The 11977-nt window shown below is 55.4% G+C and overlaps 1 protein-coding gene across 1 annotated transcript in view; it reads right to left on the reverse strand.

Moving 5' to 3' along the window:
* The window catches only part of SLC38A10 (solute carrier family 38 member 10), a 37037-nt gene extending 25386 nt beyond the window's left edge, over positions 1 to 11651 (reverse strand). Inside the window, exons 1-6 of the mRNA XM_086762680.1 lie at positions 11481 to 11651; positions 10223 to 10340; positions 6790 to 6835; positions 5146 to 5239; positions 3787 to 3930; positions 1923 to 2047 (exon numbers count right to left, since the gene is read on the reverse strand). Of these exons, the coding sequence (XP_086618806.1) occupies positions 1923 to 2047; positions 3787 to 3930; positions 5146 to 5239; positions 6790 to 6835; positions 10223 to 10340; positions 11481 to 11603 (650 nt within the window). The 5' untranslated portion in view covers positions 11604 to 11651. The remainder of the gene's footprint in view (positions 1 to 1922; positions 2048 to 3786; positions 3931 to 5145; positions 5240 to 6789; positions 6836 to 10222; positions 10341 to 11480) is intronic.
* Between the last annotated feature and the right edge of the window lie 326 nt (positions 11652 to 11977).

An 11977-nucleotide genomic window follows, 5' to 3' on the forward strand; every position in this document is an offset into this window, starting at 1 on the left:
GCGTGGGGTTCATTTTTAAGCAAATGACTGCACTGAAGGACCCGGGTCAGGGACCCTTCGCTGCGTTATCTGCGACACTGCACCTCAAAGAGGGCACAAGCAGACGGTTCCTCCCAAACACAGAGCAGGCAAGTCGGCACACACGCTAAGAGTGGCCTCGGAGAGCGCAGCCTTGCTTCAGACAGCCAGAGCCACCCCAAAATATCTGTCCCTCACTGCAGGGACCACCGTGCACAGGCTCTCTGAGCACAGCGCCGACTCGGCCTGCAGGGAACCGATGCTCACAGAGGCCATGAACAACATCCCGACTTTTATTATCCCTGTGAATTCAGCATTTCTGCATCCATCTGCACCAGAACAGCCAGCTCAGAAATCAGACGCTTTCTCCTGGAAAGCTCTACTGACACCTCTTTAATTAGAGGGTCCGGTGACTTGACCAAGGTCACGCAAGGAGGCTGAAGCGGAGGTAACCCCGGAGCCCCCGTACTCCCAGCTCAGCTCCACGGCGAATTTCCACGCTACATAGCTGCAGAGGAGTGACCTACTTTGCAACTTCAGCAGCAAGAGGATAGCTTGTAAAGAGCGAAGGGGATTGAACTCCCAAATAAAGCAGGGTCAAGATTTTCAAGCTAGAATAATAGCGCATTTATTTGTCCTTACTGTATGCTGCATTTAAGTGCTGAAGGAAAAGGATTTCTGCTCTATATCACTTATTTTTTAAAAAGGTGAGTCAGAGGTCAGCAAAATTAAACCTACCTAGCTGGGAATAACATGCTTATAAAGACTACCCGGGCTGGGGACAGCATATTGCACTGATGCTTGGAAAAAACGCACCGCTTTAGGTTCGGCTTGCCACAAAAGTGCTGCCACGGAGCCTGTACTGAGGTGTGCGCACACTGCTCCAGACCAAATCACTTCCCTGCATTTCCAGCTTCCAGCAAAATTGTGCTTGGTACTGCGTGGCTACCATAAGAAAAAAAAAAAATTAAAAACTGTAAAATGCTAACAAGGTAGGGCTGTAAAAGCATCCAATTCCCTTCCCCAGTTGTAATGGAGACATCAAACAGCAAGGCTGGAGCGCGTTCGGGTAGGAACCGAGCTGCCAAGAGAGCCAATAAGTGGAAAACGATGATTTGGATCTTGCATGTGGGTGTAAACACAGCGGTCTGAACAAATTTTATCTGTCACATTCATTTTCTGTTGGCATGCTACCCATTTGCTGGAACGACATGGGGGAAAGCCCAGCTCTGCCAGCCTTCCAAACGAGGATGGTCTTTTCCGTGTCCACGTTTGGATTTACACATCTATTTAAAGTCTGGCACTATTCTGGCCAGGCACGTATTGCTCACTTGCCATTCTGGTGCAGAAGGTAATGCTGCCCGAAACGTGAAAATAGCCTGGCCTGCCGTCACGTCCTTCCTCGTGCCAACGGAAGCCCTCATTAAAAGCAGGTAAATGGAAACGCGCGAGCAACCCTCCAGAGTCAATGGCTGCGTGATCTTCTGAGCGTTCTCAAAGAAATTCAGGGAAGCAGAGAGCAGCCGCGAGTCTAAGCTACCCTGCAGCCCCACTGCCCTTCCTGGTACTAAATCATTCCCTTCAAGAAACAGGGGAAATTCGTCACTTCTGCAGCTGTGCCCGAAGAAGCGTGCATTACAGTGAGGATCTGTTTGGCCCAAACGACCTCGTGTTGCTCAAGTGCAACAACTCCCAAGTGAAATACAATTCCCTCCTCCATCTAGGCAAGAAAAGGGTCACAACTGGACGAGATGCTGTTCTTCAGTGGGCTGTAAAATACTCTGATTAAAATAAAACAGGAAAGCAGATGGTATCTATCCCTTGCAGATCCTCATGACCCACTGCCCTCAGAAAAAGCTCACTGCGCACCACAACTGCCAGGAGTGGGAACGGCAGGTACTTACGACTGACAGGCGAAAGACATGCCAAAGATGGGGATGCAGCGGAAAATGCCCTCCCAGCGAGTGTAACTAACTCGCTGCAGCCACTGCCCGCTGAAGAGGCCATGCTTGAAAGACGACAGCACGATCTGTAGCCAAGAGAAAGAAAAGGGGTTAAAATCCAACCCAAAACGACTTCACGGCAGCAGCAATGCCGGTGCTGGGATAAAAGGCAGCATGTGGCAGCCCTGTGAGGAACAGCTTATGCTGCCTGCCACGGCCCGATCGCTATTAGTCAGATTCCCTGGCTCCCCACCCCTCCCACCCACACGCTATTAAAGCTCCAGCAACCCAAGGGCCCCTCGCCACCAAGGATCCTGGAGCGCGTTTTAAAAGATCCATGACATTCCCCCCTTGATTGATGCCATCAGACATCACAGCACGCACCAGGGTGGAACAATTTCCACTGACACGTTTAACCGCGAAAATTATGGTTCCCAGCAACTTCTTTTGCACTCTTTTAAACATGTTTTTAAATCCAAACGGGAAGCGACATTGCCTTGGAGAATCCTGTTCAGCAGAGAGAGACAAAGGTTGCCGAAGCAGGACCTCACCTGCACGCTGCTACTCCGGAGGCGTTTAACGCCACCGGTTCACCAAAGGCAAGGATAAACTTCAGGAAAACGGGGGGAGCGAGGCTCCCAGGCCAGGCCAGGGGAGCTCTTTCGCCATTGACAGGGGAACCGGCAGGCACTGGGTTGCACAGGAAGCAGAAGGTAAATACGCCTGAATGCCTGTTTATAATATTGCCTGAATGGGGGTTCTCTAATCCCCAGAGATTACGTTTTAGTGCAGCCAGCTCTCATGAAACGTTGCGGTTTTCTCAAAGGCCCAGCTCCCAGAAAACGGCAGTTTTGCGAAGCGCTCCTTTACAGTTTCCAGCCTCCTCACAGAGGCAAGCTCAGAGGCGTGACCCAGCACAACCCACTAAAAATAGTTAAGTGCAAAGAATTTCCACACCTCCCTTTTCTTCCTTGTGTTTCAGCTCTTCCAGTCCTGAAATTTAGGAGAGACACAGCTGGAGCTCCAGGAGCTAACCACATCAGCACCCGTGAGGTGAAACCTGAAGGCACCAAAAGGCACGTGAAGGTCTCCACCTCTCAGTAAACGGTGCTGCACGAGGGCCTTGGCCAAGCCAAACAGGGCCAGCCTCAGGGAGCTCTCAGCTCACCCTCCTCAGTTTAAATGCTCAGGAATCCGTTCACCTCAGCAAAGAAAACCTTTTCTAGAAAGATCCAAGAACATACACCATGTACCAGACTTCAGGCCCTACGAAGCTTTCAGTGCTCAAAAATAGAAGTGCTGGTGTCTAACAAACAAAACTACTCGCAGCCTGAGGGACGTTAACCATCAGCTGCAAAAGCGCACGCGAAGGACACGCCCGAGTTCTGAACAAGAGCTGCCTTCCCCTGCAGATCAGGAGCATCGAGGGTTTCAAGGCAAAACACTAACGCACGATGGAAGTCCTCCTGCTTCCAGGCACTCTTCCCCGCATCTTCCGTTCTTTGATTTCAAGTTCAGAGCCCTAAATTATAAAGACAGCAACGAGCAGAATAAACCACAACTCGATTTGTGGTTTATTATTATTTGTGCCCCCGCAGTCCCCAGCCCTTGTAATAGCTTACAGACCCACCAGCCAGTTTCCGTAGTCCACACCTCCCCACTCCAGCCGCTCAAGAGCGAGGGCACCGAGATGCTCCTGATGCACCAGCAGCACCAGTTATCAGGAGGGACATTTTAAGCTCAAGGCCTGCACCTGCAGGCTGTCCCAGCGGGAACACCGGCGTTAAAACACTCGGGAAACAGCATTCCTGGCATCGATACTCACCACAAACATGAACACCGTGTAAAAGATCAGCGCCATGGCGCTGAACGACTGGATGGAGGCCATCATGTTCCTCTGGAGGCTCAGTGGAAGCACAATGCACAGGGAGACGGCAAAGAGCAGGACAATCCGGAAGCTGCCCGACACCTGGAAAAAGGACCTGCCTGGAGGACTGGAGCACAGAGGATACTCAAAACATCCCACCACGTCAAAGTAACTCCCCAGTGTGGTTCATTTTTCCAGAGCGAGAAACAACGCAAAGCCAGGATGGATTTCAAATGTGAAATTCTGCTCCTGTTTGTATTTAAAGATTTGGTGCTGAAGGCTCGCCACTTCTGTGCCTAGGTCTGTGATTAGCTCGCACAGTCACTGGGTGCCACTGTTGCTCTACACAGCGCGCGACAGGTCCATCCTGAAATCATAGTATTGGGGGGGGCGGGGGCGCGTTTAAATGCTAATCCAGCACAAGCTATTGAGGTATTTTCATGCAATTAAATAAAAACTAAACTTTCTCGGGAGAGAAGAGATTGAAGTCTTGAAAATTCCGACCCAGAAAATTAATCGAAACCTCACATTGGTATTTATTATAGCAGAACACTCCGAAGCGCTTGGAAATACTTAATACCTAATTTGGCCGCAGCCACAACACAGCTTTTTAACTTCACAGTCCCTTAATCGGAGCTTAGCACCATCAGGCAGAGCAGATAACAGCCCCGCCAAAAATCCTTCCACATGTCCATTTTGCTTCCCGGCACCACCCTCGCGCCGGCTCGGCGTGCTGCCGCTCGCACCCCGGCTCACAGCTCCCCGGGAAGAGCGGCAGGAGCCTCCCGCCCTCGAGGAGCGCCTCTGGACCACGCTCATCACACCGCTCATTTTATCTTAAAGAGGAGGAGGCAGGCGCACAGTCACGTTGGCCACCACAGCACCAAGGGGCAGGACGAAACCCCCTCGTGAACTAGAGGGGTGCAAGGGGGCGAGAGCTCGGACAGAGGAGCTGTCTGTCCCTGCCCGTTACGGGCAGGAATTAAGACAGGAAGCACCATCTCCTCCAGGAATCTGCTCCAGAGTTAACAGAGAGCAAGTTAAAAGGAATTCCTTTGATCAAAGTGCCTTATTGGAGGTTTTACACATCTGATTGTACACCATATGTCTGCGCCTCCAGAAGTTCACAGAGCTAACGCTCTGCGCACGAGGCGCGCCATTAAAGCTCACCACGAGACGACCCCGCACAGCCTCGTGGGCTGCCGAGCACACGGCCGAGGCGGGACGCTCCGCGCTGCATCTCGGGCACGTGCAGCTCCATGCAAGAAGAACCGGGACGACTGCATTCTGGTGGTGATCCAGTGAGGGTTTATTTACCTGAAATCCAAGCAGCCGGGCAAAGAAGTTGGATCCCAAATCACCAATGACAACATAGAAAGCGATGCAAGTTCCCAGCATCAGCCCGATCATGCTGCAAAAACAACAAGACACGCACAGGTTAGGAGGCCGGAGCAGGAGCCGAGGCTTTGTGAATGCTAAGGCTGCCTCAGAGACAGCTGGAGACGCTGCCCGGGACTGCCGCAACCGGTGACGCCTCAGCAGCGAGGACACCGCTGCAGGATTTCAGCCACCGGGAGCAGAAGGCACCCACACACGCTGCAGCCCTGGGGAAGGACCGAGACGCAGGTTTAGCACTGACAAGGTGCTACAATTCAGCACAACTTTCTGGCCTCTCGTTCTGGAGACGTGCCCCAGATTTTGCTGAACCCACACCGCAAACACGTTTGGCTACCAGCAGGAAAGTAGGTTTTCTGTCTGCAGGGACACGGCGGGCTGCAAGCGAGTTCTCACGGCCGCACATCGCTGCTGGTGCTAGAGGGCAGGACCACGCTGCTGTTCTCAGGCTCGTGAAGGGCACGCCACCAGCTCTGCATCCAACCCCAGAGAAATAAAAATGAGAGAACCTCCACCCACACCTAGAGATGTAGCCCTGGTAACACGTGCACGGGTTCGACTGCTGTTGGAGCCACAGGAAAAACAGGCCTTGGGGATGGCAAGAGCCCCGTTATTTCTCAGAAAAACGTTTGAAAGAACCAGCAAGAGGCTCTCTCAGCCCCACGCCCCGCAGCAGGGGCCTACCATGAAAGTCTCGATACCAAACTGGCTCCCAAACTTCTTTCCGCAAAATGGACCACGCTTTAATGAAAAGATTGTCTTATGAACCGCTTCTCCTCCCGTTCATGATCACACGGACCACTTGCCCTCCCCGCCCCAATTAGAACATCCCTGTGGCAATCACAGCAATTGCTTGCACGGACAAGTAACATTTGAGAAATATCCTGTGTGTTTTCAGTGCTCTGCAGCCGTTTGCAGCTGAGAAGAGGGAAGGAGCCAGCAGCGCTGACTAGCCTGGCTCAAGACACCTCCACCAAAGCATCTCTGCTGGGAAAAGCAGCGCTGGAACGACGTCCCATCGCCCATCCCCACTGCTGAACGAGACCTGTGGGGCAGCCTCTGCTTGCACTGGCTCACCTGAGGAACCAGTCTGTCCCGAAACGGAGACAGGATTTCCCCCCAAGGCATCTCCAGACGCCTGGCTGCGAGGAGCGGGCAGGACCAGAGCAGCCGAGGTACCGAACGCTCCCCCTCCCACTCACAGCAGTCTTGGCAGGGATTTCACCCCTGGAAAACGGCCACGGGTGACATGCCCATGATTCCACAGCACACGCAGCAGAGCGGGACACGAGTTCACTCCCCAGCTTCTGTGCTCCCACTGCCTGGGACGTGCTCCTCCCTCCGCTCAGGAACAGGTGGGACATGCCGGAGGCAACACCTGCGAGCTGCGCTTAGGGGATGTCGCTTACGCTCTTGTTCAAATTCTAGGTGCAAGGAAGACTTCTGGGACCAGAGGAGGCAGGCGGGTAAGAAACGAGAGCGCAGCAAGGCCACAAGAGGCTACAGAGCCGTATTTTTCATTAAAGAAAACCAAACTATTCAAGCTTTAAATAAGTAGCACATTACCTTGTTTCCACCAACATTTTTCCTGCTTTTCCATAGGCATGAAATGCTGGCATAGGAGGGGGGAAAAAAAAAAAAAAGTTGCAGTTAGTCAGAGAAAGGTCCAGAGCACATCGGTTCAAAATTAAACAACAGGAGTGACAAAGGGCAGCGTGGCAGGCACCCACCAGTGTTGTGTTTGGGGCTTGTCGCCCTCCCACTTTCTTTTTCAGACATGCCCTCTGCAAACTGAAAACCACATAAAACAGGAACAAAGATGAGGGAAAGACAGAAAGCAGGTTCTTTTTTCTCTATTTTAAAAAAAAAGCAGTGTGAAGTAGCAGTCACACATGGCAACCATTAAAAGAAAGTCAGCGCGGAAGAGAAAATATGCATGTATAAGATGCCGTGTGGCAAAAAGTTACTGCAGTGCAAAATTTCAATCAAACTCTCGTTTTTATTTTTATCTTCCCACTATAACCGAACCGCCTGACGTTGCTGGATGGGAGAGCTGAGATGGTGCCCAGAACGTTCAACCCCATACCCAGAATACCCAGTACTCACAACCCACACCAAAGAGCTGCTGCCAACAGACCTTTTTTTTTTTTTCTCCCCTCCCATACTTGGGTTGTAGCTTGTAGCAGAAAACCATCAGTAGTCTTTAAATCATTGTGTTTTTTCTTAAAAAGCAAATGCCAAGAAAACTCTGCTTATATTTTTAGACCTTACTGGGTAGAATGGGAATTAAGACCTCCAGTTCCAAAGAGACCACACTGCCCGATTCTGTCGGCCCAACACGGAAACCAGCACGCCGGGCTCCCTTTGTCTCCTCTCAAGGTACAGCGCACATTCCCGGAGGCGGCCAGACGACAAACTTTATTTGCTTCTGGAAGCATCTTCTGCTATTTTAAATATCAGCTCACCAACTCTGATTTCTTTGGACTCTGCTCGAGCTAAAAACTAAAGAAACAAGATGTTCTCCCGCAGAATGAGAAAAAAAAAGCATGGCAGGAGCCTCACAGCAGAAAAATAAACCAGAGCTGTTATGTGGGGTAGCACTGAAAATAGGTGATGGCTCGGGGACAAGCCGGGTGGAACAGCCACCAGCAGGCACGCTGCCCGAGCGCAAAGAGCGCAAAGTGCCGCCTGGGCCTCCAGCCCTCGCCTCCTTCCGGAGCTCGCGGCGGGAAGGGGAACAGGCAACAGCCCCTGGGGTCCACTCCCACCGCCAAAGGGCCAGGGACGGAGAGAGGGGAACCAGCCAGAGAGAAACGTCCCTCCTGCAGGAAGGGCCGCTGCTGCACGGCTCCTGCCAGCGCCTCGTTCGCGCCACACGGAAAGGTGCCTGCAGATGACAGCCGCAGCCGCAGCCGCCGAGAAACAACCTGTCTCCCTGGCTGCTCTAAGTGACGTCCTAACGAGAACGAGCCTTCCACCGCTGCGCCAGACGGGAACATCTGGGGACATGGGAAAAACTGGATCCTTTATCTTCCCAGGGAGGAAGGAGACGACAACTGTAAAATAAAGGGTACAGCCGAGCACCTTCGGAATGGGGTCTCCAGATGCCTAACCAGCCGGGCAGAGCTGAATCTGCTCCGCAACCGACGTGGCCCCTTCTAAACCAAGCGTGGTTGCTAGAACGGGCGGCCGGCGTTTCGGTGCTTTTCTCTGCAGGGAGCGGAGCAGAGCAGCCTCCCGGGTCGATACCCGGCACAGGCAGCCTGCAAAGGCCCGGGCCACTCTCGGCGGCTGTAAGGGGAGGCGTTAACTCATCTCCCAGCTAAAGTCTGAATGGGAACGGCATCCTGCTTCCCTTCTTGTGCACACATCTGCCTAAGGCCCTTCCCCTCCACGCAGCGCAGGGGAACAGCGGAGAAGAACAAAATATTTTTACTACCCGGCCCCTTCAGGCGTAGAGCGCTGCCGAGCGAAGACGTCTGGGCTGGGCATCAGCTCGTTACAGCCCCGGCTCTTTGGTAGCTGCTACCATCGCTCTCAGTGTTCCTCCGGAAGGGACCGGCTGACTGAAGTTCATTTGCAAAACTTTCTTACATCTTTCAGCGCTGCCAAAGCCTCCCACAGAATCAGCTGCAGGGCTGCCAGGATCTCTCGCAGATGTACCGCGGCCCGAGCCCACGGTGACAAAGGCTGCCTGTGTGGAGCTGCTCAACCTTGATGCATTAGGATGCGTTACGGGAGCGCTGCCTTTCCTCCCGGGGCTGTCCCTCCCGGTGGCACCTCTCCCAGGGCAGAGGCATTTCTTTCAGCGCCAGCGTTTGCGTGCCAGGAGGTGCCAGGAAGTTTAGAAGCATTACTGGCCCTCTGTGTATTCCAGCTCCTTGGCTTCAGAGAGAGCGGAGGATCCCTTCTTCCCGGGAGAGGCTCCAAGGTGAAGGGGACTCTCTGTGCTTTGGGGAAGCGGCACACAAAGACGTGTTGTGAGGGGGCAGGGACAGGCGACCCGGGCAGCTGGGCTGGCAGCGGTGCAGCCAAGCCTGACGCTACCTGGGGGCTCCCCCTTCCCTCCAGCATCACAGGCGCGACCTCCGAGACCGCAGAACTCCTTGATCTCCGCAGTTTCTAGCGGATACAATCCGGCAGAAGCCAAGACGGGCAGCCTGGCAGCAGCACCTCGGGCACTCTGAGGACGGAGGAAACCCGTCTGCCAACAACACGGTCAGCGAGCCTCTCCGTAGCTCTTCTACTGAGGGCAATGCCAGCCAACCCCCTCCTCCCCCAGAGAAATGAGGGAAAGCAAGTAAAAGAAGACTTTTCTGGCCTTTCACATGCCAACGGAGAGGACTGGAACCCAACCACCTCCTCCTGCCCCTCAAAAATCAGAAGAGAGGTCACAAGCAGAGGCCAACCCTGGCGCCAGCGCAGAGGCGATGAGCCCTGAGGAAGAGAGCTGGCAGGCTCTGCCAGAAACCCACACATGAATCTTGCAGATGTTTTTATTTTCTCGGCCGCCTGGAACCCTGCGCGCCGTTTCCTCTCTGCTCTGCCACGGACGCGCAGGCAGCTCGGATCCAGGCAGCCCGAGCTCCATGCCAAGCTCTCCGCTGGCAGAACCCGATGTCCTCGGCAGCACACTGGGTGGGGAAGCTCGCGGCTTTCGTGCCGAGACCAATAATTTACACCAGACACCCAGTACGCCAGCTCCCGAAAACTTGGGTTTTGATCACTCAGCGCGGCATCTCCTCCCCTGCCCTGCAGAGTCAAAACAATTCTGCGCCTATTAACTTCGCTGTCAAGAGCGGAATTAAACCCTCGCGTTCCCCTGGGACACAGGGCCGGGGGCAGAGACTGACAGAGGGAAAACAACGCAAATTGAAAACTACATCAAGAAACCGTTTGCTATTCCAACAATATCACTATGAAAGTTGTAAATTAAGAGGTCAAAGTAAAACCACAGTTTAAAGGGAAACACGCAAGCCCCAGAGCTGAAAATTCTCACCGAGGCCGGGGTAGGTCCTGCGCTTGCTGAGGTTGGCCGATTTCACCAGGAACATGCAGGATTGATGAGTCATCCAAGAACAGAAAACCAGCAGCAGAGCTCCCAGGACAATGCCGCACTGAAACGGGAGAAGAGGGAGAAGAGAGAAGCGTGAGACGGAAGGGCAGCCATTCCACGCAGCCTTGCTGCCCTCCCTTCCACCCTCAGGCTCCCCCGCGCCTTTCCAGCCACGCTCTGCCTCTTCAGGGACTTCCCTTCACTTCAGAGCCGGGGCAAACACGACATACCAGCTCAACTTTACTCTCTGCGCAGCCCAGCGACAACGTGGAGCAGCCACCTGTTTCCCACAGCTCCCAGCTGCGCCAGTTTAAACACCAAAGAGTGAACGAGGAGCCGTTTGCGGAGCAGAGCTCCCACGGCTCCCCTCCTTCATCCCCCAGCGCTCTCCGCAGGCTCGCACAGAGCGGAGAGAGACCGCTCCTCACCCCAAGCTGCAAACTCTGTTGTAAACTTAATACATAAGAACTATTTGACAGCGTAAACTCATTACCGAGCTGGCTCACAGCACCGTCCTGCCTCGCTGGCTCGCCTGTTTGCAGTGGGGATGTTAAACGCTGGGCGCTTTTTAAGCAGGTGGCTTTAGACAGGCCCACGCGATGCCAGACCTGAGCCCCTGCCGCCCTTCTTCAGCCCCCGCCGCCCCTTCTTTCTGCTGTATTTCACCTCGGGGAGGCCGTCGGGATGGCGGCAGCTCCTGGAGACGGGGAGCAGGGGCCCAGCACAACAGCTGGTCTGCAAACGCCTCCGAGCCGGCCCGTGTTTATCGTACGGATAATTTTAGAGATTTTTTTTCCCCTTCTACTCAGAAGAAGGGCAGAAGCGATTACTCGGAGAGCTCAGGACGAAGAAAACTACGTAGTTTGGTACAAGAGATGCCCAATCTCCCTTTAGGGCTTCCTTCGCCGACCATCCTCTGCCAAGCACCACAAAACACTGACCCCCCCCCCCCCCCCCCCCCGAATTAGGGCCGGGGGGCAAACGTGCGGATGGGGCCTGCGCCTGCTCCCCCCTGCCCCCCGCCCAAAGCCGGGCGGCCCGGCCGTGGGGCAGACACAGAGCCCGGCCCGACCCGCCCAGCCCCGCACCGGGCCCACTCTGCGGGGGGATGGGGGGGGGGGAACCCCCGCAGCGGCCCGGCGGCCGCCCCCCCGAGGAAGCGGGGTCGGGAGGGCGGCCCGGGGGGCGGCGGAGCGCTCACCTCTCGGAAGCAGAAGGGCACGGTGAGCACGCTCACCCCCACGATGCTGTTCACCACGTTCATGATCAGGCCCCAGTTGGAGCCGCCCCCCGCCGCCGCCGCCGCCGCCGCCGCCGCCGCCATGGCCCGCAGCGGGGGCGTCCCCACGGCGCGGGGCTGGGCTGGGCTCGCCGCCGCCCCCCGCGCCCCCCCAGCCGCCTCCTCAGCCGCCCGTGCCCGCCATGGCCGGACCGCACCGCCCCCCCCTCCCGCCGCCGGCCCCGGCACCGGCCACAGCGGCACTTCCGGGTTCCGCTGCTCCGCTGGCGCTTCCGGGAAATAGAGGAGGGGGCGGGAGCGCGGGCAGAGCGGCGCGCGGCGGGGACGCTCCTGCCGCCTTGGAGGACCGAGCTCGCTGCTCCGGGGGTGGGGGGGGCTGGGGCGGGGTGTCCCGCGCGCCCCCCCGGGAGCCGGGAGCACGCACACGCGTGCAGACACGCGCACGCGTACGCGGACAC

Source organism: Chlamydotis macqueenii, chromosome 18 (assembly GCF_036417535.1).
Source record: "Chlamydotis macqueenii isolate bChlMac1 chromosome 18, bChlMac1.mat, whole genome shotgun sequence".
NCBI classification, from domain to species: Eukaryota; Metazoa; Chordata; class Aves; order Otidiformes; family Otididae; genus Chlamydotis; species Chlamydotis macqueenii.